Source organism: Anolis sagrei, chromosome 11, assembly GCF_037176765.1.
Source record: "Anolis sagrei isolate rAnoSag1 chromosome 11, rAnoSag1.mat, whole genome shotgun sequence".
Classification (NCBI taxonomy): Eukaryota; Metazoa; Chordata; class Lepidosauria; order Squamata; family Dactyloidae; genus Anolis; species Anolis sagrei.
Genome location: NC_090031.1, coordinates 6144340 through 6171488, shown reverse-complemented (window position 1 = coordinate 6171488; position 27149 = coordinate 6144340). Strand labels below are relative to the sequence as shown.

Here is a 27149-nt window from a genome sequence, read left to right as displayed (position 1 = left end):
ACTTGCCAAAAAGTAGAAAAGACCAAATCCGGAACAACAGGAGAGAAGAACCACGACAGACACTTTGGGCATCGTCAAGGTTTTGGCTTTATTCATCCGTGTCTTCAGACCCAGGGCCGGCCCTTGGATACAGAGGATCGGGGACAAGAGATGAGCCGGAAGTTGGGGAGGGACCCGGGTTGGAAGCCGGGATTTGAATTCGGATCTGCTTCCAAAAAATCCAACATTCAAACTGCAGCTCGGAATCTACACCAGGCCTGGGCAAACTTCGGCCCTCCAGGTGTTTTGGACTTCAACTCCCTCAATTCCTAACAGCCAGTATTAGTTACTCTATGGTTGTTGTGGTTATGGTTGTTTTTGTTACTATTACTACTATTGATTGTTTGTTACTATTAGTAACGACTAACAAGTAACAATATTAGTTATTCTATGGTTGTTGTTATGGTTGTTGTTGTTACTATTAGTACTATTGATTGTTACTATTAATAACAACTAACAAGTAATAATATTAGTTACTCTATGGTTGTTGTTACTATTAGTACTATTGATTGTTACTATTAGTAACAAGTAACAATATTAGTTACTCTATGGTTGTTGTTATGGTTGTTGTTGTTACTATTAGTACTATTGATTGTTACTATTAGTAACAACTAACAAGTAACAATATTAGTTACTATTAGTAACAATCAATCAATCAATGATATGGCTGTTGTTACTACTACTACTAATAATAATAATAATAACAACAATATCCCGCTTTTTATTTCTGGTATGTCTTCAGATTTGGAGCTTCAGTCAATCAATCATCATCGTTATCATCCAACTGTTAGTAACAACAATCAATCAATGATATGGCTGTTGTTAATAATAATAATAATAATAATAATAATAATAATAATAATATCCCGCTTTTTATGTCTGGGATGTCTTCAGATTTGGAGCACCAGTCAATCAATCAATCATCATCTAGTCAATCATCATCGTCATCATCAAGCCCTGGCCCTTGAGCATTCTAACTGGAGGTCAGCTGTGACCAGCAGTGCTGCAGAATTCGAAGCGGCACGAGTAGAGGGAGAAACGTGCCAAGAGGAACCTTGACCGGGACCGCCTTCCATCTGAACACTGCGGGAGAACATATGGATCAATAATAGGGCTCCACCGCCAAGATACTACGCTTGGAGGACCATCATCCTCGTCTACGAGGGATCACCTAAGTAAGTAAGTAAGTAAGTAAGTAAGTAAAGCATCCAGTTATTTTAAGCAATACATTCAACCTGGTATTTCTCATAATGCTGTCCACATCAGCACCTGCACTTTGGGATTCAATTGATTGCATGATTGTTGTTGTTGTTGTTATTGTTATTATATGCAAAGTGAGAAAAGCATTGCACTGTCCTATGTTTAAAAAGGAAAGCGACAAAACACATCCAAGGGCCTAAAGTCAAAGGACCCTTTGGAGAGCTGGCAGTGACATTCGGCACCGATTCGGACCACTTTCCGGATCCGTTGTGATCGGGCTCCAAAGGACGTGTGTTCGTTTCACACCTGGATCCAGGGCGACAATTGGTATTTCCCCATCGCTGGATCCGGTTGGAAAGGAAATGGATGGGTTCGGTACTGCCTTGCGGGGAGTTGTGTCAGTGGAATTTCGGTACTGCCTTGCAGGGAGCGTTTCGGTGGCAGCGGGTTGTGAATCCGGGAAGTCGAATGGCTTTGAATTACAGGGAGGTAGATTAGGTTGAAGCCTACAGAGAAAGGACCCCGGAAAGGTCCAAAAACGGACACCTCCGCTCCCCAAAAAGGCCTCATCGAGCTAAGCATAATCCTGAATGCGTTTCCGGGAATCCGGATCATCCAAGGATTCGGATTCATGGAAATATTGCAACATGTGACAGAGGATATGGCTTGGAAAGCTTTGGGAAAATAGGCCTATCCGTTGCTGTTGCTTTCCAGGTGAGAAACCCATATCCGGACACATTGGTGGAGTTCAGAATTCTCTTTGATTGTAGGTGAACTATACAACCCAGTAACTACAACTCGCATATGTCAAGGTCTATTTTCCCCCAAGAGCACCTCAAGAGCGCTCCTTGGGAAAATCAACTCTACTGCGAATGCTTACTTTGCGTAATGGGTTAGCCGCCCCTGTCCAGACACACTTTTGAATTGCTTTCTATCACAAACCCTACTTAGGACCAGCTTCTCATGCGGGGACATGAGATAAGCCTCCCCAAAAGGATGGGAATGCATCAAAACATCCCGGCAACGTCCTTGCAGACGGCCAATTCTCTCACACCAGAAGCGACTTGCAGTTTTCTCAAGTCGCTCCTGACACGATGAGAAAACAAAAACAAACGTATGACCATTGGCCACTTAAGCGTCTGCCCCATGATATGGATTATAAACTATCAAAACTATTTCTACCATCAATAAAGAAAAATTATTATTGTTGTTGTTATTATTATTATTATTATTATTATTATTATTATTATTATTCTATGTATTTATATCCCACTTTATTTTGCCCAAAGGAAATTAGGTGTATTGACAAGTAAGTGACGCATTAGAAAATTGCCGTCTTTAATTAAATATATAGATTCCATTGTTTTTGACCCATCGTATTGCTGTGAGTTTTCCGAACTGTCTGGTCATGTTCTGGAAGCATTCTCTCCTGACGTTTTGCACACATCTATGGCAGGCAAACTCAGAAGGTGTGAGGTCTGTTGGAAACTAGGAAAATGTGAAATATGGGGGGATTCAGAGTGGCTAACACCTCCCAACAAAGGATTTCCCCAGGCAGGAAGCAGCCAGGCTTTGAAGCTGCAAGACTACTCAATGCTAATCAAGGTGGCCAATGGAAACATTCACACTTGCCTCAAGCTGACAAGAGTTCTTTCTTCCACCCTGGACATCATTCCACAGACATATAAACCCCATTTTCCTAGTTTCCAACAGACCTCACAACCTCTGAGGATGTCTGTCATAGATATCGGGTGAAATGTCAGGAGAGAATGCTCCTGGAACATAGCCAGACAGCTCTGAAACCAACCTTCCGAAGATTCAGATTGCTGTCAAAGGCTTTCATGGCCGGAATCACTGGGGTGCTGTGAGTTTGAATGGCCAGATATGAAACAGTCACGGCAAGCTAACACCTCCCAACAAAGGATTCCCCTAGGAAGGAAGCAGCCAGGCTTTGAAGCTGAAAGGCCATTCAATGCAAATAATGACGATTAACGGCAACATTCACACTGGCCACAGACAGACAAGAGGTTTTTTTTCTCCCATCCAGGTCCAGGTAATATCTCCCAACCAAGGATTTCTCCAGGCAGGAAGCAGTCAGGCTTTGAAACTGCAAGACTACTCAATGCTGATCAAGGTGGCCAATGGAAACATTCACACATGCCTCATGTCTCAATCCCTGGTATATAAACCCCATTTTCTTAGTTTCCAACAGACTCACAACCTCTGAGGATGCCTGCCATAGATGTGGGTGAAACGTCAGGAGAGAATGCTTCTGGAACATAGCCAGACAGCCTGGAAAACTCACAACAACTATAGTTGGATTGTTGCTTTAGTGCAAGAAAGATTTATCGCTTCACCAAGTTGTCCCCAAATCCTGTACTAAACACACACACACACACAAAAGAGGCCTTGGCTCTGAAATTGAGCTGCGGGTCTATGTATTAAAACCGGTCATTTTGGAGAAAGGAGAGGCAGCGATGATAACAAATGCGGAACAGTCTTTTCCCCCGAAAAATGGCTATTCGTTTCTATGTAGTTTGTATATAGAAGCGCACGTTGACTATTCGAAAGAAGGGAATCGCTCCGACGTTGAGGGTCCCTCCGCGGATCGAAACTAAACCAGTTCTGCTGGTGAGTTACATATATGTGTGTGTGTGTGTGTGTGTGTGTACAGAAGATATATTCCTCTCTCAAATATATATACGAGGGTTGCATGAAAAATAATGCCTCCACCTTCGTAACTCCTCAACAAATGGCAGTACTGGTATGTGGCAGGTACTGGCTTGTTCAGTAGACTCTCCTCTACAGAATTCAGTGTCCATGTCAAGAATTCAATGACTGCATGTTGCTTAAATCACATTGACCGACCATCTGTGCAGGGTTCCATATTTTGCACTTTAACAACACAACCGTCCAAAGCTAAGGCTTCCCACCAAAATGGACCTGTAGAGGAGAGTCTACTGAACAAGCCAGTACCTGCCGCATGCATTGCTTAAGTCGCATTGACCAACTGTCTGCGCAGGGTTCCATGCTTCGCACTTTAACAACTCAACCATTCAATGCTAAGGCTTCCTGCCAAAATGGAACTGTAGAGGAGAGTCTTCTGAACAAGCCAGTACCTGCCGCATATGTTGCTTCAGTCGCATTGACCGACCGTCTGCGCAGGGTTCCATACTTCACACTTTAACAACACAACTGTTCAATGCTAAGGCTTCCTGCCAAAATGGAACTGTAGAGGAGAGTCTACTGAACAAGCCAGTACCTGCCGCATACCAGTTACTGCCATCTGTTGAGTTACAAAGGTGGAGGCATTACTTTTCATTCAACCCTCGTGTGTGTGTTTGTGTATGTATATGTGTGTGTGTGTGTCTCAAATATGGAGCCCTCAGTAGCGCAGTGGGTTAAACACCTGTGCCAGCAGGACTGAAGATGGACAGATCGCAGGTTCAAATCCAAGGAGAGTGCAGATGAGCTCCCTCTATCAGCTCCAGCTCCCCATGTGGGGGCATGCGAGAAGACTCCCACAAGGATGGTAAAAACAAAATGTCCGGGCAATGTCCTTGCAGACAGCCAATTTTCTCACACTAGAAGCGACTTGCAATTTCTCAAGTCGCTCTTGACATGACCAAAAAAAAAAAATCTCAAATATATTTTCCAGCAGACGTCCAAAACGTTTCCGCTATTGGTTACTCCACGTGACCAAAACATCCAATTGTCCCCTGGGCAACGTCCTTGTAGACGGCCAATTCTCTCACACCAGAAGCAACTTGCAGTTTCTCAAGTCGCTCCTAACACAACAAAATAAATAAATCTCAAATATATTTTCTAGCAGACGCCCAAAATGTTTCCGCTATTGGTTACTCCACGTCTCCAAAACATCTGGGCGTCCCCTGGGCAACGTCCTTGTAGATGGCCAATTCTCACACACCAGAAGCGACTTGCAGTTTCTCAAGTTGCTCCTGACACGACCCAAAAAAACCAAAACAAAACAATCTCAAATATATCAGATGCCCAAAAGGTTTCCGCTATTGGTTACTCCACATCTCGATGGCTAGCTAAATATTTCCCTCTATTCGTATAAAAACTGCACTTATATGTATCTATATCTGTATTCATATGTGTGTGTTATGCTTCTTTCCCCCTATATTAAAGTTTGGCCTCTTGTCCCCAACCGACTGCTCTCTTTGCCTCCAAAAGCGAGGCAGCCTCTGCGCGTCCATCCAAGAGGCCTGGCCAAAAAGACAGAGGAGTCCCCTCCGTTCTCAAGGAGGAGAAATCAAAGGATGATCCGTCGTGTCTTTAGAGTTAAGAAAACCTGAGCATGGAATGTCTTTTTATAGAAAGGACCTGAAAAGGGGAGTTCTGGGCCCTTCGGTGACCGGCTTCAAGCTCAGTCCCGCGGAGATCGGCCGCCCCGTTCTCCGTTTCCGCTCCGTCGAATTATCCGGTCGCCGTCGCCGGACGCTTTCGCCACCTCGCCGAACGGTCCGGCTCTGCCGTACCCTCTTGGGCTCCCAAAAGTCCACCGGAAAAGTCCCCTGCCGCCTCTCTCTCTCTCTCTCTCTCTCTCTCGGCACACGGCTCAGCCCCATGGGCGCCAAGGAAAATATCCGCTCCGGACCCCCGTTATCCGCCCTCATAAGATGTCGTCGTAATCCAGCAGCTTGGAGTGTTGGCGGGTCTTCCAGAGGCGGTACAGGCGGAAGTCGAAGTAGGTCTCGATCATTTGCTTTCCTGGAAAAAGTCAGAGGCATGTCAAGAGCTCAGTTCCCATAAATGAAGGAATAGTTTTATTACAAGCCCATAGACCCATCTGTAAACAAACAGTCCATATAAATATATACACACAAATACACATATACACACACACAAAACACATACACAGAAGGGAGGGAGGGAGGAGAGAAGGAGGGAGAGAAGGAAGAAAGGAAGGAAAGAAGTGTAGAAAAGGAAGGAGGGAGAGAAGAAGGGAAAGGAGAGAAGGAGAGAATGAAGGAAAAAGGAAGGGTAGAGAAGGATGGGAGGAGAGAAGGAAAGAAAGAAAGACAGGTAGGGAAGGGAAAGGGAGGGAAAGAAGGAGGGAAGGAGATAAAGAAGGAAAGAAAGAAGGGTAGAGAAGGAAGGAAGGAGAGAAGGAGGGAGAGAAGAAGGGAAAGAAGGAGGGAAGGAGAGAAAGAAAGAAAGAAAGAAAGAAAGAAAGAAAGAAAGAAAGGCAGAGAAGGAGAGAAGAAGGGAAAGAAGGAGGGAAGGAGAGAAGGAAGGGGAAAAAGGAAGGGTAGAGAAGGAGAGAAGGAAAGAAAGAAAGACAGGTAGGGAAGGGAGAGGGAAGGAAAGAAGGAGGGAAGGAGATAAAGAAGGAAAGAAAAGGGTAGAAAAGGAAGGGAGAAGAAGGGAAAGAAGAAGGGAAAGAAGGAGGGAAGGAGATAAAGAAGGAAAGAATGAAAGGTAGAGAAGGAAGGAGGGAAAGAAGGGAAAGAAGGAGGGAAGGAGAGAAGGAAGGGAAAAAGGAAGGGTAGAGAAGGATGGGAGGAGAGAAGGAGGGAGAGAAAGAGGGAAGGAGAGAAGGAAAGAAAGAAAGACAGGTAGGGAAGGGAGAGGGAAAAAGTCCAGCCCGGGGATTTAGACATTCACTATTATTATTATTATCGATATAAAGTGAAATAAAATTAATTATACTTGGGAAATAATAATTCCCAATATTTTATATTCCTTATTATTATTATTATTAGAAACACAACAAGATGAGTCCACAGCAGGCAAGATCACTCTGCTTATTATTATTATTATTATTATTATCATCTGAACATCTCTAGTTCCTCTAAGGCAGGCATGTCTAAACTCCTGCCCGCGGGCCAATTGTGGCCCTTGCTCACTTTCCCATTGGCCCGCCGCCTCTGTCATAAAATCAATAACATGCGGTCGCAACACACCGTTTGGAAAGCTCTGACCTTTAATAATAATAATCCCGGGGGAAATAATAATATTTTCCACTATTTTATATTCCCAACTATTATTATTATTGATATTAAGCTTAATAAAATTAATTATACTTGGGAAATAATAAAAATAATTCCCAATATTTTTATATTCTGATCCTGCAATCGCGTACCAAAAGCACTTACCTTGAGCGGAGAGTTCGAGCGGAGACTCAAAAGTCACGCGGCAAGGGCTCATGAGATTCTTCAGGTTTTGGAAGAGCTGGGAGGCAAAGAAATATATATCCAGTTCAGTAGCAGGGACAAGGCAAAGAAACAAACTGATAATTTTGGACATGTTCAGAGGAACTAAGGCAGGTATGGACAAAATTTGGCCCTCTGGGTGTTTTGGACTTCAACTTCCACAGTTATGCCTCCACCTTCATAACTCCTCAACAGATGGCAGTACTGGTAGGCGGCAGGTACTGGCTTGTTCAGTAGACTCTCCTCTACAGTTCCATTTTGGTGGGAAGCCTTAGCATTGAATGGATGTGTTGTTAAAGTGCAAAGCATGGAACCCTGCGCAGACGGTTGGTTAACGAGACTTAAGCAACACATGTGGCAGGTCCTGGCTTGTTCAGTAGACTCTACTTTACAGTTCTATTTTGGCAGGAAGCCTTAGCTTTGGGTGGTTGTGTTGCTAAAGTGCGAAGTATGGAACCCCGTGCAGATGTAAGTTTAAAGATGCTGAGGTGACACCTTCTGCTGTCAAGACTTCAATGACTGCACGTTGCTTAAGTCGCATTGACCGACCATCTGCGCAGGGCTACATACTACGCACTTCAACAACACAACCATTCAATGCTAAGGCTTCCCGCTAAAATGGAACTGTAGAGGAGAGTCTTCTGAACAAGCCAGTACCTGCCACATACCAGTACTGCCATCTGTTGAGGAGTTACGAAGGTGGAGGCATTACTTTTCATTCAACCCTCGTATAACAAAAAAGGAACAAAATTTCGTTACGTTATAGTAACAAGATTTTCACTAACAACACTTCAGAAACAAAACGCCGGCGCCCCCTAATTTTGTAATGAGTTTAAAAACATTTTTTGTATTGATCGCACATGCCTAATATCTACAATCAATCCAACTTTATTGGATTCAGTGTCCGTACCTTTTCTCCGTTGTGGTTCCCCAAGACGTAGCACCCCATTATGTGGACGACATTTGGCTCCGGGTTCAATTTACTCATCAGATGGCCCAGTCGCTTCCAGAAGCTGCAGAAAAAATTAAAGACTGTATTGGATTCATCCATTGCATTTATTGTCATTTTTCCTAGCATTTTACTTATGTTCTGGCAGTCCCCGAGTTACAAACAACTGACTTATAAACAACTTATAGTTTAATGTAAGTCGCTTTGAGTCTTACATTATTTGAGTATAAATAAACATGAGAATAATAATATTGTTCTTTGTATTTCTTATTATTAATAGTAGGGAAAAAGTAGTAACAATAATATTTCCTAGTATTTTTATATTCCTTCTTCTTAATATAAATAGTCCCAGGGAAATAATAATAATATTTCCTAGTATTATTATTATTATTAATAGTCCCAGGGAAATAATAATAATATTTCCCAGTATGTTTATATTCATTATTATTATTATTATTAATAGTCCCAGGGAAATAATAATAATATTTCCCAGTATTTTTATATTCATTATTATTATTATTATTATTATTATTTATTAATAGTCCCAGGGAAATAGTAATAATATTTCCCAGTATTTTTATATTCCATATTGTTATGATTAATAATAATAATAGTAATCATCATCATCATCATCATCTCTGGGAAACGTGAATGTTTAGCATTTGATGGCCTGGCAGTGCCTGAGGCAATCTTTTGTTGAGAGGTGATTAGATGTCCCAGATTGTTTCCTCTCTGTTGTTTTGCTGTTCTAATTTTAGAGTTTTTTTTAATACTGTTAGCCAGATTTTGTTCATTTTCATGGTTTCCTCCTTTCTGTTGAAATTGCCCACATGCTTGTGGATTTCAATGGCTTCTCTGTGTAGTCTGACATGGTGGTTGTGGTCATGATGTTTAGTTTAGTATTGTTATATTCCATATTAATAATATTATTACTATTTTCCAGTGATTTTATATTCCATATTATTATTATTATTATTATTATTATTTGCTTGGTTCTATTTATATTCCTAAAACTACTACTAATAATATGGAATATAAAATCACTGGAAAATAGTAATAATATTATTAATATGGAATATAACATTACTGGGAAATAATAATAATAATAATAATAATAATAATAACTAGATTATACTTACTAGATCATATCTTCCTCCTTCTCCACTTTTGCAAACGTGGCGACTTTATTCTTCAATAAATATAAATGGCCTGGACCCCCCTGCAAAAAGAAAGAAATTCAGAATCTGAAGCTATTATTGTTATTATTGGATAATAATAATAATAATAATAATAATAATAATTTTGCTGCTCTAGCCAGAGTGAAGAGAGAGGGGGCAGAAGACAGTGCTTTACTAATAATATAATATAATGTAATATATTGTAAATACATATAATATTTATAATATTATAATGTATATTATAATGTAATACAACATAATACTACTACTAATAATGCTAATAATACAATATTATAATTATATATGTTATATTACATGTAATATTACTAATAATATTACAATATAATGGTATAGTATAATATATATAATACTGATATTGTATGATGCTAATAATATAATATATTGTATGTGTCTGTGTGTATGTACGTATGTGTGTGTGTGTGTGTGTGTATATATATATATATATATATCTTGTAAGCCGCTCTGAGTCCCCTTCGGGGTGAAAAGGGTGGCATATAAATGTCGTAAATAAATAAATAATATAATGTAATATAATAATAAATTATTACATGATTATTGATTAATAATTAATATTATAATAATATAATATAATATTAGATAATAATAATAACAGTAATAATAATAATGTGAAGACTACATAGCCTCTGCAGGGAGAAAGATACAATTTTGGCTCAATGCTGTGGGATCTTGGGAGTTGTAGTTTACCTGGCAGAAGATCAACAACTTCCAGATTTTGCAGCCCTTTCGATAGATGTTCAGCTTCTTTTCGATTTCTTCTGCAAAAGGAAAAAGGGGAAAAGAACAGATGGAAAAAGTCTTCAGCATTAAGGCGTTATATATGGAGATTTACGGATTTCCATGACTTCCTGTCACTCCATCAAATTTAATTCAAAACTATGCACTTACCCAAAATGTCATCAAAGGTGGCATGTTCGTGATCCTATAAGGAAAGGGGAAAAGATGGCTAAATATTCTTAGTTTTTACCCAGTCGATTTAAACCTAGGATTATAAACTTTATCCCAGTGTTCCTGACTCTCTCCATTGGTGTGGAAAGAGTCTCCACTGCCTCTCCCTTCACCCTTTCATACACTCATAATTCCACCCTAGATTTGATGTGTTTCCTCCACCACAGACATCCCAGTGTTCCTGACTCTCTCCATTGATTGTGGAGAGAGTCTCCACTGCCTCTCCCTTCACCCTTTCATACACTCATAATTCCAAGTGACGGCTTTCACACGCTCATAATTCCACCCTAGATTTGATGTGTTTCCTCTACCACAGACATCCCAGTGTTCCTGATTCTCTCCATTGGTGTGGAGAGAGTCTCCACTGCCTCTCCCTTCACCCTTTCATGCACTCATAATTCCAAGTGACGGCTTTCACACACTCATAATTCCATCCTAGATTTGATATGTTTCCTCCACCACAGACATCCCAGTGTTCCTGACTTTCTCTGTTGGTGTGGAGAGAGTCTCCACTGCCTCTCCCTTCACCCTTTCATACACTCATAATTCCAAGTGACGGCTTTCACACGCTCATAATACCACCCTAGATTTGATGTGTTTCCTCCACCACAGACATCCCAGTGTTCCTGATTCTCTCCATTGGTGTGGAGAGAGTCTCCACTGCCTCTCCCTTCACCCTTTCATGCACTCATAATTCCAAGTGACGGCTTTCACACACTCATAATTCCATCCTAGATTTGATATGTTTCCTCCACCACAGACATCCCAGTGTTCCTGACTTTCTCTGTTGGTGTGGAGAGAGTCTCCATTGCCTCTCCCTTCACCCTTTCATACACTCATAATTACAAGAGACAGCTTTCATACACTCATAATTCCATCCTAGATTCTCTGTTCTTCCTCCACCACAGACATCCCAGTGTTCCTGACTCTCTCCATTGATTGTGGAGAGAGTCTCCACTGCCTCTCCCTTCACCCTTTCATACACTCAGAATTGCATCCTAAATTTGATGTGTTTCCTTCACCACAGACAGCCCAGTGTTCCTGACTCTCTCCATTGATTGTGAAGAGAGTCTCCACTGCCTCTCCCTTCACCCTTTCATACACTCATAATTCCAAGTGACGGCTTTCACACACTCATGATTCCAGCCTAGATTTGATGTGTTTTCTCCACCACAGACATCCCAGTGCTCCTGACTCTCTCCATTGGTGTAGAGAGAGTCCCCACTGCCTCTTCCTTGCTCAACCCTTTCCTATTCTTTTCTATGGCACACAGCAAACAGAGGGATTGACCGGCAACTGAACATGCTAGAGAGGTTTTGGGAGGGTTCACCATGATTTATAGGAGTTGTAGGTCCTGGGATGTATAGTTCACCTGCAATCTAAGAGCACTCTCAACTCCACCAATGATGGTCCTGGGTGGCAAAAGATTACACATAAGAGTCCTGAGCCAAAGGTGTCAATGGAGGGTCAGAATAACAAGCGGGCGCAATGCCTGATGTGTCCACAGGAGGGCGGCAAAGGATAACACATAGGAGTTCTGGGCAGAGAGATGCCCCATAGGCTTCAATGGAAGGGCAGAGTAACAAGAGGGCGCAATGCCTGATGTGTCCACAGGAGGGCGGCAAAGGACAACACATAGGAGTCCTGGGCAGAGAGATGCCCCATAGGCTTCAATGGAAGGGCAGAGTAACAAGAGGGCGCAATGCCTGATGTGTCCACTGGAGGGCAGCAAAGGATAACACATAGGAGTCCTGGGCAGAGAGATGCCCCATAGGCTTCAATGGAGGGGCAGAGTAACAAGAGGGCGCAATGCCTGATGTGTCCACTGGAGGGCAGCAAAGGATAACACATAGGAGTCCTGGGCAGAGAGATGCCCCATAGGCGTCAATGGAGGGGCAGACTAACAAGAGGGCGCAACGCCTCATGTGTCCACAGGAGGGCAGCAAAGGACAACACATAGGAGTTCTGGGCAGAGAGATGCCCCATAGGCTTCAATGGAGGGGAAGAGTAACAAGGGGGCGCAATGCCTGATGTGTCCACAGGAGGGCGGCAAAGGATAACACATAGGAGTCCTGGGCAGAGAGATGCCCCATAGGCTTCAATGGAGGGTCAGAGTAACAAGAGGGCGCAATGCCTGATGTGTCCACTGGAGGGCAGCAAAGGATAACACAGAGGAGTCCTGGGCAGAGAGATGCCCCATAGGCTTCAATGGAGGGTCAGAGTAACAAGAGGGCGCAATGCCTGATGTGTCCACAGGAGGGCAGCAATGGATAACACATAGGAGTCCTGGGCAGAGAGATGCCCCATAGGCTTCAATGGAGGGTCAGAGTAACAAGAGGGCGCAATGCCTGATGTGTCCACAGGAGGGCGGCAAAGGACAACACAGAGGAGTCCTGGGCAAAGAGATGCCCCATAGGCTTCGATGGAGGGTCAGAGTAACAAGAGCTCACAATGCCTGATGTGTCCACAGGAGGGCGGCAAAGGACAACACATAGGAGTCCTGGGCAGAGAGATGCCCCATAGGCTTCAATGGAGGGGCAGAATAACATGGGGGCGCAATGCCTGATGTGTCCACAGGAGGGCAGCAAAGGACAACACAGAGGAGTACTGGGCAGAGAGATGCCCCATAGGCTTCAATGGAGGGGCAGAATAACATGGGGGCGCAATGCCCAATGTGTCCACTGGAGGGCGGCAAAGGATAACACATAAGAGTCCTGGGCAGAGAGATGCCCCATAGGCTTCAATGGAGGGGCAGAATAACATGGGGGCGCAATGCCTGATGTGTCCACTGGAGGGCGGCAAAGGACAACACATACGAGTCCTGAGCAGAGAGATGCCCCATAGGCTTCAATGGAGGGGCAGAGTAACAAGGGGGCGCAATGCCTGATGTGTCCACAGGAGGGCAGCAAAGGACAACACATAGGAGTCCTGGGCAGAGAGATGCCCCATAGGCTTCAATGGAGGGGCAGAATAACATGGGGGTGCAATGCCTGATGTGTCCACAGGAGGGTGGCAAAGGTTAACTCATAGTAAAATTGTATCAATATGACATCTGTATTATGACACTAGCTGTACCCGGCCACACATTGCTGTGGTCCTTAGAAAACAGAGGAATTCCAGACATGAAACAATCTCGTCTAGGGAACACCTCCCCACAAAGGTTTCCCGCAGGCAGGAAGAAGCCAGGTTTTTAAGCTGCAAGGCTTTTCAAAGGTAATCAAGGTGTGCAATTGCAACATTCACACCTGGCTCAAGTAGAAAAGAGTTGTTTTCCCACCCTGAACCTTTCACATATCTTTAAAGAGAAGCCTCTCATAGGATGATAGAACATCTGGGTATCCCTTTGGGGAACATCCTTGGAGACGGCCAATTATCTACTTGTAGTTTCTCAAGGTTTGGGAGATATGGAGTCCCCATAAACAGACAGCACATTTTAATTTATGCAGAATGTTTGCAGGTATGTGTGGTTGTGTATATATATGTGTGTGTTTATGTTTGTATGTGTGTATATATATGTATGTGTATGTATCTGCAGGCGTGTGTGTATATATGTTTTTATTTGTATGTTTGTATGTGTATTTATGTGTGTTTATGTATGTGAGTGTATATACATATATACAATGTATTGTATATATGTATACAATCTCAACAAAAGATTGCCCCAGGCACTGCCAGGCCATCAAATGCTAATCAAGGTGCTCAGTTGAGACATTCACACCTAGCTCCAGCAGACAAGAGTTCTTTGTCCCACCCTGGTCATTCCACAGATATATAAACCCCTTTTCCTAGTTCCAAAAGACCTCACTACCTCTGAGGATGCTTGCCATAGATGCAGGCGAAACGTCAGGCGAGAATGCCACTAGAACATGGCCATATAACCCGAAAAAAATACAACAGTGATCCAATACAACAGCCAGTAGAGTATCTGCTGTGGACTCATCTTGTTGTGTTTCAAATAATAATAATAATAATAATAATAATAATTTTAGAGAAGAATAAATTGAAGGACAAACCAAAGAGCACGGCTTCATCCTAGACTTACATAGAGAATGGGGATGATAGATGGGTCGTCCCGGCGGATGATGGTGGGGACGTACTCCGCTTTGGGCACTTTGGAGGAAATGAGCTGGAGAAAAGGAGAAAAAGCAGGAAAAGAAGCATATTGTGGCCAACGGTCAGCAATGTTTATATTCAATATAAACCTCTCTGATGGGTGGTCATTGACCACTGATAGGTGGTCACTGGTCTCTAATAGGCAGTCAGTGCTCTCTGAAAGGCATTGATTGATCTTTGATAGGTGCTCATTGATCTCTAATAGGCACTAATTGATCTGTAATAGGCCCTCGCTGATTTCTGATAGGCAGCCACAGCTCTGATAGGTGGTCATTGAGTTCTGATCGGTGGTCATTGACTCACCATGATTTTGGGTGGGACGAAGTCCTCCCCGCTGCAGGCGGTGGCTTCGGCCTCCTTCTCCGCCTCCCAGTTCAGGTCGACTCCCTTCTCGGGAACGCAGCATGGATCCGGAGGGTCATGGCCTGTGTGTTGGGGGGAAACAAAGAGGATTGGAATCTCTCCGCATACATATGTACGCAAGACATCTCCAAGCGCCCACAGGCTTTCCCCATTGTCCTATGGAAGATGGTCAAGGATGAAGCCCTAAAGGATGCTTGGTGTTGGGCTAAGACAGCGGAACCAAGCATCTGGTGCCTTTGAGCAGGATGTTCGAAACGTGATTTGGATGCCCTCCGAGATGGGACTAAATCAAACCCCAACGTAGCGTGTGTACGAAGGCAAACCAAAAGCTAACTCAACCTGATCATGGACTACAACCCAGCTCTTGCCCATCAAATCCCCAAATTAATTTGGGAATGGAACTAATTGTACTCAAGGGGTCCCCCATCTAAACCGTACTCTATGGGTCTCTGATCCAAACAAATTATTCTTATTATTGTTACAAATTATAATAAATTGTTGTTGTTATTATTAAAATTATTATATGTGGCTTGCAGAAGTAGCATGAAAACAGCACTTCATGGTTCCCCAATCCAATAACAATAATAAAACTCATTATTATTATTATTACAAATTATAATAAATTATTATTATTATTATTATTATTATTATATGCGACTCATGGAAGCAGCATACGAACAGTAGCATACGAACAGTAACATACGGAGTACTGTTTGTATGCCACTTCCATGAGTCACATATAATAATAATAATAGTAATTTATTTAAATAGATTGTTGTTGTTATTGTTATTTTAAGTGACTTACATTAGTAGAATGCAAACAGTACTCCATGGGTCCAAGATAAAACAACAACAATAACAATAATTATAACAATATGTTGTTGTTGTTATATGTGGCTCATGGAAGTAGCATGCAAACAATACTCCATGGGTCCCACATCCAATAATAATAGTGGAAGTAGTAGCAGTACTACTACTACTAATAAAAATAATAATAATACATTGCTGTTGTTATTATATGTGACTCATGGAAGTAGCATGCAAACAATACTCCACGGATCCCAGATCCAATAATAATAGTAGAAGGAGTAGTAGTAGTAGTAGTAGTACTACTAATAGTAAAATAATAACAATACATTATATGGGGCTCATGGAAGTAGCATGCAAACAGTATACCATGGGTCCAAGATCCAATAATAATATTACAATACTAATACTAATAATAACAATATGTTGTTGGTGTAGTAGTAGTAGTAGTATGTGGCTCATGGAAGTAGCATGCAAACAGTACTCCATGGGTCCCAGATCCAATAACAACAGCAACAACAACAACAACATATTATTGTTGTTATATGTGGCTCATGGAAGTAGCACACAAACAGTACTCCATGGGTCCCAGATCCAATAATAACAACAAAAATCACAATACGTTGTGATTGTTGTTGTTGTTATGTGGCTCATGGAAGTAGCATGCAAACAGTAGTCCCTGGGTCCCAGATCCAATAATAATAATAATAATAATAATAATAATAATAACAACAACAACAACAACAATCACAATACGTTGTTGTTGTTGTTATGTGGCTCATGGAAGTAGCATGCAAACAGTAAACCCGATCTTGGGAAAGTTACACTTTGGGAATCTGCTAGCCAGCCTTTTGTTTGGGAGCTGTAGTGCCAAATGGGTTCTTTTCCAGCTTTGCAATGTCAACACGGAGGACAACATGTGGATTTGCTTCGCCACCGCTGTGTCTCTTGCCAGCGCACCTATTGGCCTCCTTGCCTATCTTTGACATCCAACTATATATACTATATAACCAAATGACTTAGGTAAGTTTTCATTGGGTTGCAATTCCTATTATTTTTGGTCCAGGGGGGGGAAGGCGGGGACGCAAAGGAACGTACTTTCTCGGGAATCATTGAGGTTTTCGGGCTTAGTGGGAGTGGGGTCGCTCCAGGACCGGCTGAAGCTCCTCTCGCGCCGCTCGGCAAAGGCTAAAACAAATTAAACAATAATAAGGGAATCGTAACAACAGCCTTTTTCACGACCGGGACAAAACACGGGACAGGAGAAGGGCAAGGCGGGGAATGTTTCTCTATATGGTTCGGTCCGGATGAGCAAATGAGGCAAGAAGCGACTTAGAAAGGTCCCCAATCTTTCCCCCCCCCTTCACGATGCTTTGACCACAAGTCCCATTGTCCATCAAGGGATCTGGAGGAGAACATTGGATTCATATATATATATATATATATATATATAGGATCCCAACAATGGTGGTTTCACTCACTCTGTGCCTTCATGCGGCGGCTCCCCACCATTCGGAGATGCTTCCTGAAGTTTCTGAAAGAAGAACAAGAAAGCACGAAAGACCTTGAAACATTTGTAGGAAGGGGCACTTTTGTCATATGACAATCATATGAAACACGTTTTGGAAGAAAGTACTACTGTTAGGGAAAGAGAGAGAAAATTGCCTTGGTCAATAGTTTGGACTATATCAAACTACAACTTCCATGATTTCACAGCACTTAAGTGGTGTCAAACTGCATTGACTTTACAGTGTAGATGCACCCCGGAGATAAAAGAAAGAAGTCTTTGTGGGGTGTTATGCTCCAAATGCCAAACAATGGAGGTTTAAGGTTTTTTCGGGCTATATGGCTATGTTCTAGAGGCATTTTCTCCTGACGTTTCACCTGAATCTATGGCAAGCATCCTCAGAGGTAGTGAGGTCTGTTGGAACTAGGAAAATGGGTTTATATATCTGTGGAATGACCAGGGTGGGACAAAGAACTCTTGTCTGTTGGAGCTAGGTGTGAATGTTTCAACTGAGTACCTTGATTAGCATTTGATGGCCTGGCAGTGCTTGGGGCAATCTTTTGTTGAGAGGTGATTCCAGTGATTCCGGCCATGAAAGCCTTCGACAAATAGAGGTTTAAAGTGGCAACGGACTAAAGAATGTGCACCTTGATATTTATTTACTTATTTATTTACTATATTTATATACCGCCCCTCTCAGCCCAGAGGCGACTTGGAGCGGTCAACAAAATGGCAACATATGTTAGATATGCGTCTCTCAAGCTAGTATGGGATCATTTTGGTACTTGGTTTTTATATGTTAGCACCTCTATTTTGTTGGTTTTTTTATTTGTTGGGTTTAAAAAAAATTGGCATCTCGCAATTGCACAAACTCGTTATTTCATCTTTTTCGTCATGCTAACCTTGACCACTAGGTGGCATCAGCACTCTAGCAAACTCACTGTTTCATCTTTTGTCGTCATGCTAACCATGACCACTAGGTGGCACCAGCACTCTATCAGTCAATTGGAATACACTTGACAGTTTACCTCTCAAACCTCTGGATTCATTTGCTTAAGTTGCATCCCATAACTCTCTTTGCAGAGAAATGATTCTCCATCATAGATAATTCAAAATATTCCCAAATCCATAGATGTTGATCATCGATACAATATGCTCGGGGAGTATGGATAATGCATGATGGGATTTGCAGTACCTTGAACCGATTCAGCTCTGATTTCCATAGACCACTGAGACCCTCACAAATTATAGACCTGGAACAAACTTGGCACACAGAACCCCAATGGCCAACAGAAAATACTGGAGGGGCCTGGGAGGAATAGACTATGATTTACGGGAGATGTAGTTCACCTACATACAGAGAGCACTGTGAACCCAAACTTGGTACAAATATTCAATATGCCCAAATATGAACACTGGTGGAGTTTGGAGAAAACAGATCTTGACATGCGGGAGTTGCAGTTGCTGGGATGTGTAGTTCCCCTGCCATCAAAGAGCATTCTGAACTCCAGCAACAATGGAATTGAACCAAACTTGGCACACAGAACTCCCACGACCAACAGAAAATACTGGGAGGGTTTGGTGGGCATTGACCTTGAGTTTGGGAGCTGTAGTTCACCTACATCCAAAGAGCACTGTGGACTCAAACAATGATGGATCTGGACCAAACTTGGCATCAATACTCAATATGCCCAAATGTGAACACTGATGGAGTTTGGGGAAAATATACCTTGACCTTTGGGAGTTGTAGTTGCTGGGATTTATAGTTCACCTACAATCAAAGAGCATTCTGAACTCCAACAACAATGGAATTGAACCAAACTTGGCACACAGAACTCCCACGACCAACAGAAAATACTGGAAGAGTTTGGTGGGCATTGACCTTGAGTTTGGGAGTTGTAGTTCACCTACAATCAAAGAGCATTCTGAACTCCAGCAACAATGGAATTGAACCAAATTTGGCACATAGAACTCCCATGAACAACAGAAAATACTGGAGAGGTTTGGGGAAAATAGGCCTTGGTATTTGGGAGCTACTGGGATGTATAGCTCCCCTTCCATCAAGGAGCATTCTGATCTCCAACATAAATAGCGAGGGCCAGGCAGAAAGGCTGCCCGCACAACCTTGCAGTTTGGGCAGTCCTCCTGTCCCGGGCGGAGGGGCTGACCAGGAGTGCTAGCTTTTTGTCTGGCACAGGGGGTCGGCAGCCATTTCGGAGGGGGCGGAGCCAACCAAGGTAGCTTCGCGACCCTCCGAAAATGGCCCAACGACCCCTCTGGGGGTCACAACCCCCAAGTTGAGAACCGCTGTTCTATAACATTAACCCCAGGCTATGCATGTTATGCATATGAAACATCAATTAAATTAACATTGAGACTTGGGTCCCATTTTGTGTACGTATGTATAAATGAGGAAAAATAAACAAAGATTAACCATATCCCTCCTATAACCGTGTCGATAACAAATCATACGATTCAATGGAAAAATCCTCAGGAAAGGGGGAAAAGTGACTCAAATCAATATATACAAGTGATGCAAAAGATTAGAAGTGAAGGATGCATTGCTCCGAGTATGCACCACGGACAAGACGTTGCGCGCGTGAGAAGAGAGGAAAGGAGAGCCACCCCGTTCTTCCGAGAGAACACAACACTCGTGTCTACACTGGATCCAGTTGCCATGGAAACACTCACACTCGGAGCACAACACATAAAGAGGCTGAACCGGAGGCATCCGGAGTCGGGCAACACAACCACAAAGCCCATCGAGATGACGGAAGAAACACCGAAATGAACATCGGAGACGCTCCTCTACCTTTACCGGAGCGATTAACTCCAGCTTTTGCTGTTCTGTCGCTTGGAGAATCTTTACGTAGACTTTGTATCTTATGTAGACTTCACTTGGACATGCTTTATGCGCAATTCCGAAATACTCCGAATAGTATTTTTTTATTTATTTACAGTATTTGTATACTGTTTTTCTCACCCCGAGGGGGATACGTCAGCTCTAGATTATTAAATATGGTTTTCTGTGGGTGAGAAGATGGTGCTTCCTGGATGGCATACGTTCTGTAATGGAAACTAGAGCTGATGTGGTCTATCCAATGCAATTTTCTGAATCAGCACCCCCAATAACCAAACCAAATCTAACGTTGACCAACAACTGATTCATACATTGGATAGACCACATCAGCTCTAGATTATTAAATATAGTTTTCTGTGGGCGAACAGATGGCAACTACTGGATAACATATGTTCTTTATCAGAAACTAGAGCTGATGTGGTCTGTCCAATGCAATTTTCTGAATCAGCACCCCCAATAACCGAATCTAAAGTTGACCAAAAACCGATTTGTAGCCCTCTTGGTACTAATGTTGGAGAGGGATCCCTGGTCAAAGTGGTCCCTGATTTTCTGTGGGCAAGCATATGTTCTGTATCAGAAACTAGAGCTGATGTGGTCTATCCAATACAATTTTCTGAACCAGCACGCCCAATAATCACACCAAATCTAACGTTGACCAACAACTGATTCATGCATTGAATAGACCATATCAGTGGGCAGATGGTGACTACTGGATGACATATGTTCTTTATCGGAAACTAGAGCTGATGTGGTCTGTCCAATGCAATTTTCTGAATCAGCACCCCCAATAACCACACCAAATCTAATGTTGACCAACATTGGATAGACTACATCAGATGGTGACTACTGGATGACATATGTTCTGTATCAGAAACTAGAGCTGATGTGGTCTGTCCAATGCAATTTTCTGAATCAGCACCCCCAATAACTACACCGAATCTAAAGCTGACCAACAACTGGATAGATCACATCAGCTCTAGATTATTAAATATGGTGGGTGACATATGTTCTTTATCGGAAACGAGAGCTGATGTGGTCTGTCCAATGCAATTTTCTGAATCAGCACCCCCAATAACCACACCAAATCTAACGTTGACCAACAACTGATTCATGCATTGGATAGACCACATCAGTGGGCAGATGGTGACTACTGGATGACATATGTTCTTTATCAGAAACTAGAGCTGATGTGGTCTATCCAATGCAATTTTCTGAATCAGCACCCCAAATAACTGAATCTAAAGTTGACCAAAAACCAATTCGTAACCCTTTTGGTACTAATGTTGGAGAGTGGTCCCTGGTCAACAAATGGTTGGAAACCACTGGATTTGAGTACAGAAATGTTGATCGAAAGATCAAAATGGTTCCCACCTCTCCAAAAAGGCAATCCCAAAAAGCTAGGCCTTGCCACCCTCCAAACATGGCTTCCCTTATTATGTCGCAGGACAGAACGCTTCCAAATTATTGGGGGAATGAAAACCTATAGTCATTGAAGTTTCTCAGCCAAGCTTCCAGCCACCGGTTCTCCTCCGCTTGCAGCAAAACAGCCAAAGATGGACTCCCTACGATGCCAAGAAGCCAAAGTCTGTTGGCAAAACAAAGCGAGTAACAGCTTCTCCTTCGTCAACCAAGGTGCGGGAACAAGCCAGCAGGAAAAGGACAGCAACATTCGCGCTAAGCCTCACGTCTCCTACCGAACTGGTGTTGGGATGGGGAAGGGGAGAGCTTTGCGCAGCCGCAAAAGTTGAAGGAAGCGGAGCCTGCTCTTCTATGGCACCGCTCTCTGGGTCTCTCCGCAGCCAAGCTAGAAAAGAAAAGGCGGAAGGAAAGCGGAGCTCCCTCCCCATAGCAGCACCAAGCGCTCAGCTCCGTCGTCCCCAAACCTGGAAAACAAACCAAGAAATGCCCCAAAGGCTCCGATCTATTTCGGCAAAATTTGTCCCATCGCGTAGCCTTCTTCGTGGGAGACAGGTCGCAGAGCTTTCCCTTGACGGCTCCAATTAGGGTGGCCACCTCGTCTTCCCCTGAAAGGCTCCTCCGCTTCAACGCATCTACACTGTAGAATGAGTGCGGTTTGACCCCACTTGTTCAGAGATGCTACAAGAGCACTTTGTGTACGGATCCAGACTAATATGTTTACCTCTTTGAATATAATAAACTACAATTTGTCTTAGTTTGTATCACAAACGATCATAGTTTGTAATAAGTAGGTCTATTTCATCCGAATCATGAATCAAAGGTGCTATAAGATCACTTTGTATATTGATCCAGACTAACTTGGTTACGTCTTTGAATATAATAAACCATCATTTATCATAGTTTGTAACAAAAACTATCATAGGGTTGTTGTAGGTTTTTTCGGGCTATATGGCCATGTTCTAGAGGCATTTTCTCCTGATGTTTCGCCTGCATCTATGGCAAGCATCCTCAAGAGGTCGTGAGGTCTTAGAACAGCACAACAACAGAGAGGAAACATACAAGGACATCTAATTACCTCTCAACAAAACATTGCTCCAGGCACTGCCAGGCCATCAAATGCTAATCAAGGTGGTCAGTTGAAACATTCACACCTAGCTCCAACAGACAAGTCCTTTGTCCCACTCTGGTCATTCCACAGATATATAAAACCCTTTTTCCTAGTTCCAACAGACCTCACTACCTCTGATGCTTGCCATAGATGCAGGCGAAACATCAGGAGAGAATGCCTCTAGAACATGGCCATATAGCCCGAAAAAACCTACAACAACCCAGTGATTCCGGCCATGAAAGCCTTCGACAATACAAAACTATCATAGTTCGTAATACAAACGGTCATAGTCCATAACACAAACAATCTTAGTTTGTAATAGTCTAGATCAATTTCATCTGAATTATGAATCAAGGGTGCTCTAAGATCACTTTGTATATTGGTCCAGACTAACTTGGTTACATCTTTGAATATAATAAACCATCATTGATCATAGTTTGTCATCGTTGGGAACATAAACGATCTTAGTTTGTAATAAACTAGATCTATTTCATCAAGGGTGCTATAGGATTGTTTTGTATAGTGATCCAGTATTTGAATTTGAATACTGCAAACCATAGTTTATCCTAGTTTGTGCTCCAAACTAAGACAAACTATGTTTTGCCGTATTCAAATATGAGATCTCCTTCATCCAAATCATGGATCAAAGGTGTTGTAGGATCCTTTTGCGAACTTATGGAGTAGAAGCAACATGGTTATATGTATTGTCGAAGGCTTCCATGGCTGGAATCACTAGGTTGTTGTAGGTTTTTTGTGCTATATGGCCATGTTCTAGAAGCATTCTCTCCTGACGTTTCGCCTGCATCTATGGCAAGCATCCTCAGAGGATGCTTGCCATAGATGCAGGCGAAATGTCAGGAGAGAATGCTTCTAGAACATGGCCATATAGCCCGAAAAACCTACAACAACCCAACATGGTTATATATTTGAATATAGTTAATCATAATTTAGCATAGTTTGTACCACAAACAACAACAGATGAGATCTGCATCATCCAAATCATGGATCAAAGGTTCAACAAGAAGCTTTGCTAATAGTGTTGGTGGCTCACCAAATTACAACTCGAGCCATGTTGATTAAAGTGGTGTCAAACTGCATTAATCCTACACTGTAGATGCACCCCTGTCAAGCTCTTGACAAGCTGGCTAGGAGTGACTGTGTGACATGAAGAACGAAGGAGCGACCCAATTTCCTTTTCTCTGAATCGTTTTGAGTCAAAGGTTCCCAGCATGGAGCCTCCTCGCATACGCAGCAACATCCCTTGCAGGCGGGCCCATGCAACAACAAGACAAGGATCGAGCGAGGAAAAGGGGTCCTCGTACCTCTGGATCAGAACGGCCGAATCATTTTCGCGCTTCCGTCTCTTCCTCTCCGCGTAGCCCCTGAATGCCCTGGGGAACCAGGTGCAAGGCATTAAAACCAAACTAGACCTTTTGGGGGATATGACATGATGGGAAAGAAGGGACATAGGGGACAGAGAGGAGCTAAAACACCCGGACATGAATTGCTGGAGGAGAGGCAGAGACGCACGCCACGACGTAGAGCCACAAACAAAGTGCGGTGGAACAGCGAACAGAGGAGTTGACCGAATGCGGAAGGCTAGTTTGTTGGAGGAATGGGCACAAAGAGACCAAGAGTTGGCACAGTTGAAGAGTCTGGGGAAAGGAGATCAAGTTTTCTACGGACAAACCAAATCCCTACAGCTCTCTTGCTTTGATATTCAGGAGATATGTCCTCCCCAACCATCACAACAGCAGCCAAAGATAGAAGAAACATAGATATAGTAACAGGATTTATGCAAGTCTAGGTGATGAGTTTCTATTTTCTGGAGGCATCTAAGGAGACGTTGAGCACACATCTATCCAGGATGCTATGGTTACACTCTATGCTGTCGACAGCATCCTAAGATCTAGATCAGTGGTTCTCAACCTGGGGTCCCCTGATGTTTTTGGCCTTCAACTCCCAGAAATCCTAACAGCTGGTATACTGGCTGGGATTTCTGGGAGTTGTAGGCCAAGAACATCTGGGGAACACAGGTTGAGAACCACTGGTCTAGATTACAATTAGAAGTAAATTTTGATTATGGGTCATTTTTTCCTGGAGGCATCTAATCAGATACCATTCTACGGTTATACTCTACACTGTTGAACCCCATCCTGAGGTCTTTCCTGTTTGGATATGTAGCATCCTCCTTGACCATCACAATAGCAGCCAAAGATGGAAGAAACATAGATATAGTAACTGGATAGAAGCAAGTTTTGATGGTGGGTTTGTAATTCCTGGAGGCATCTAAGGAGACATTGGATACACATCTATCCAAGATGCTATTGTTATACTCTACGCTGTTGATACTGTCCTGAGGTCAAGGTTACAATTGGGAATAGAAGTAAATTTTGATAGCTTTGTCTTTTCTGGAGGCATCTAAGGAGACGTTGGGCATACATCTATCCAGGATGCAATGGTTATACTCTACGCTGTTGATACTGTCCTGAGGTCGAGGTTACAATTGGAAATAGAAGTAAATTTTGGTGGTAGATTTGTCTTTTCTGGAGGCATCTAAGGAGATGACGGGCAGACGTCTATCCAGGATGCTATGGTCATACTCTATGCTGTCAGTTCTGTCCTGAGATCAAGGCTACAATTGGAAATAGAAGTAAATTTTGATAGTTTTGTATTTTCTGGAGGCATCTAAGGAGACGTTGGGCAAACATCTATCCAGGATGCTATGGTTACACTCAATGCTGTCAACTCTGTCCTGAGATCGAGGTTACAATTGGGATAGAAGCAAATTTTGGTGGTGGATTTGTCTTTTCTGGAGGCATCTAAGGAGACTTTGGGCAGACGTCTATCCAGGATGTTACTGTTTATACTGTCGTCACTGCCCTGCGGTTGAGGTTACAATTGGGCTAGAAGTAATTTTGATAGTGGATCATTTTTTTCTGCAGGCATTTAAGTGGACGTTAGATAGACACCTATTTATGGTTATACTCTACGCTGTTGGCCCCATCCTGAGGGTCTCTCCAGTTTTGATATGACAAGTCCTCCTCAATCATCACAATGGCAGCCAAAGAAAAAAGAAGCATAGATATAACAATGGGGTAGAAGCAAGTTTGGGTGGTGGTCCTTTATCCAAGTAGGCATCTAAGTAGACATTGGACAAGACACCTATCTGTGGTTATACTCTATGCTGAACCTCAAACTTGTGCCCTGGACTCCTTTTCCCATTATCCCCAAGCAGCCAAGAAATCGGTGGAAAAGTTGGGCTATATCTAAGATGGCAACGAACAACTCAGGATGGTTTTAGAGATACTTACGAGATGCTGGAGGTCCCAAAGAGAAGGAAGGAAGCCAGAGGAGAGAAAGAGAGAAGAACCAATTAGAAAACAAGAGATGCTTCTGACTCAGAAGAAAAAGCTCCGCGGATGCGTCAGCCTTTTACTTACGCTTGCATAGTTGTTGTGGCGGTTTGGAAAGTAAAGAGGTTTTCTTTGGGAAACCAGGTCCGGATGGGGACTTCGTCTGGAAAGAAGAAGGAAATATTGCAGATTCAAACTGCAGGAAAAAGAGATTCCACCTAAACATCAGGAAGAACTTCCTGGCAGTAAAAGCTGTTCGCCAGTGGAATGATGTCCTGCCTGGGAAGTTGAGTGGAATCTCCTTTAAGTAGAGGATGGATGGCCATCTGTGTGTCGCTGCAGGGCAGAAGGGGGTTATTATTATTTATTATTATTACTGGCATTTGTACCCCGTTCCTTCTCAACCCCTGAAGAGGGACTCAGGGCGAGTTACATTAATAACGATGCAAGACCGCTGCATCACAATTACAATAATATAACACAATCATTAAAACCAATACATATAACATTAATTAAAACAATAAAACAAAGTCACAATGTCATCTGCCGCAACACCATTCCAGTCAATGTCCATTATGGTGCAAATTACGTCTGCTGCCCAAAGGCTTGGTCCCAAAACCACAATTTTAATTTTTTTCTGAAGGCCAGGAGGGATGGAGTAGATCTTATTTCATTTGGGAGTGCAAGCCATAGGTGGGGGCCCACAACCGAGAAGGCCCTGTCTCTTGTCCTCGCCAAACGCATTTGCGATGTTAACGGAAGCGAGAGCAGGGCCTCCCCGGATGATCTTAGGTTGCGAGATGGGACGTAGAGGCAGATGCGTTTGGACAAGTAAGCTGGGCCAGAACCAGCTTAAATTTTAATGCTGAGGCATCTAAGTAGACATTGGATGGACACCTATCTATGGTTATACTCCACGCTGATGACGCCGTACTAAAGTTAAATTTCATAGGGTTTTCTTAGGCGAGGAGGACCAGCTCCTTCCTCTGAAATGGGGCCTTTGACACCTAATATTCCCATCCAAGGACTAACCAGGGTTGACTCCACTTTGTTTCCAAGAGCAGATGGATTCTGGTGCCTTCAA

General features: G+C 42.9%; 1 protein-coding gene across 1 annotated transcript in view; it reads right to left on the bottom strand.

Annotated features, from left to right (window-relative positions):
• Positions 1-69: 69 nt before the first annotated feature.
• Positions 70-27149, bottom strand: part of NSMF (NMDA receptor synaptonuclear signaling and neuronal migration factor) — a 39228-nt gene continuing 12148 nt past the window's right edge. The window contains exons 4-16 of the mRNA XM_060757435.2: positions 26153-26228; positions 26024-26029; positions 24032-24100; positions 17297-17349; positions 16914-17003; positions 14949-15070; positions 14575-14658; positions 10473-10506; positions 10272-10342; positions 9507-9586; positions 8329-8431; positions 7362-7437; positions 70-5973 (exon numbers count right to left, since the gene is read on the bottom strand). Coding sequence (XP_060613418.2) covers positions 5876-5973; positions 7362-7437; positions 8329-8431; positions 9507-9586; positions 10272-10342; positions 10473-10506; positions 14575-14658; positions 14949-15070; positions 16914-17003; positions 17297-17349; positions 24032-24100; positions 26024-26029; positions 26153-26228 — 962 coding nt within the window. The 3' untranslated portion in view covers positions 70-5875. The remainder of the gene's footprint in view (positions 5974-7361; positions 7438-8328; positions 8432-9506; positions 9587-10271; positions 10343-10472; positions 10507-14574; positions 14659-14948; positions 15071-16913; positions 17004-17296; positions 17350-24031; positions 24101-26023; positions 26030-26152; positions 26229-27149) is intronic.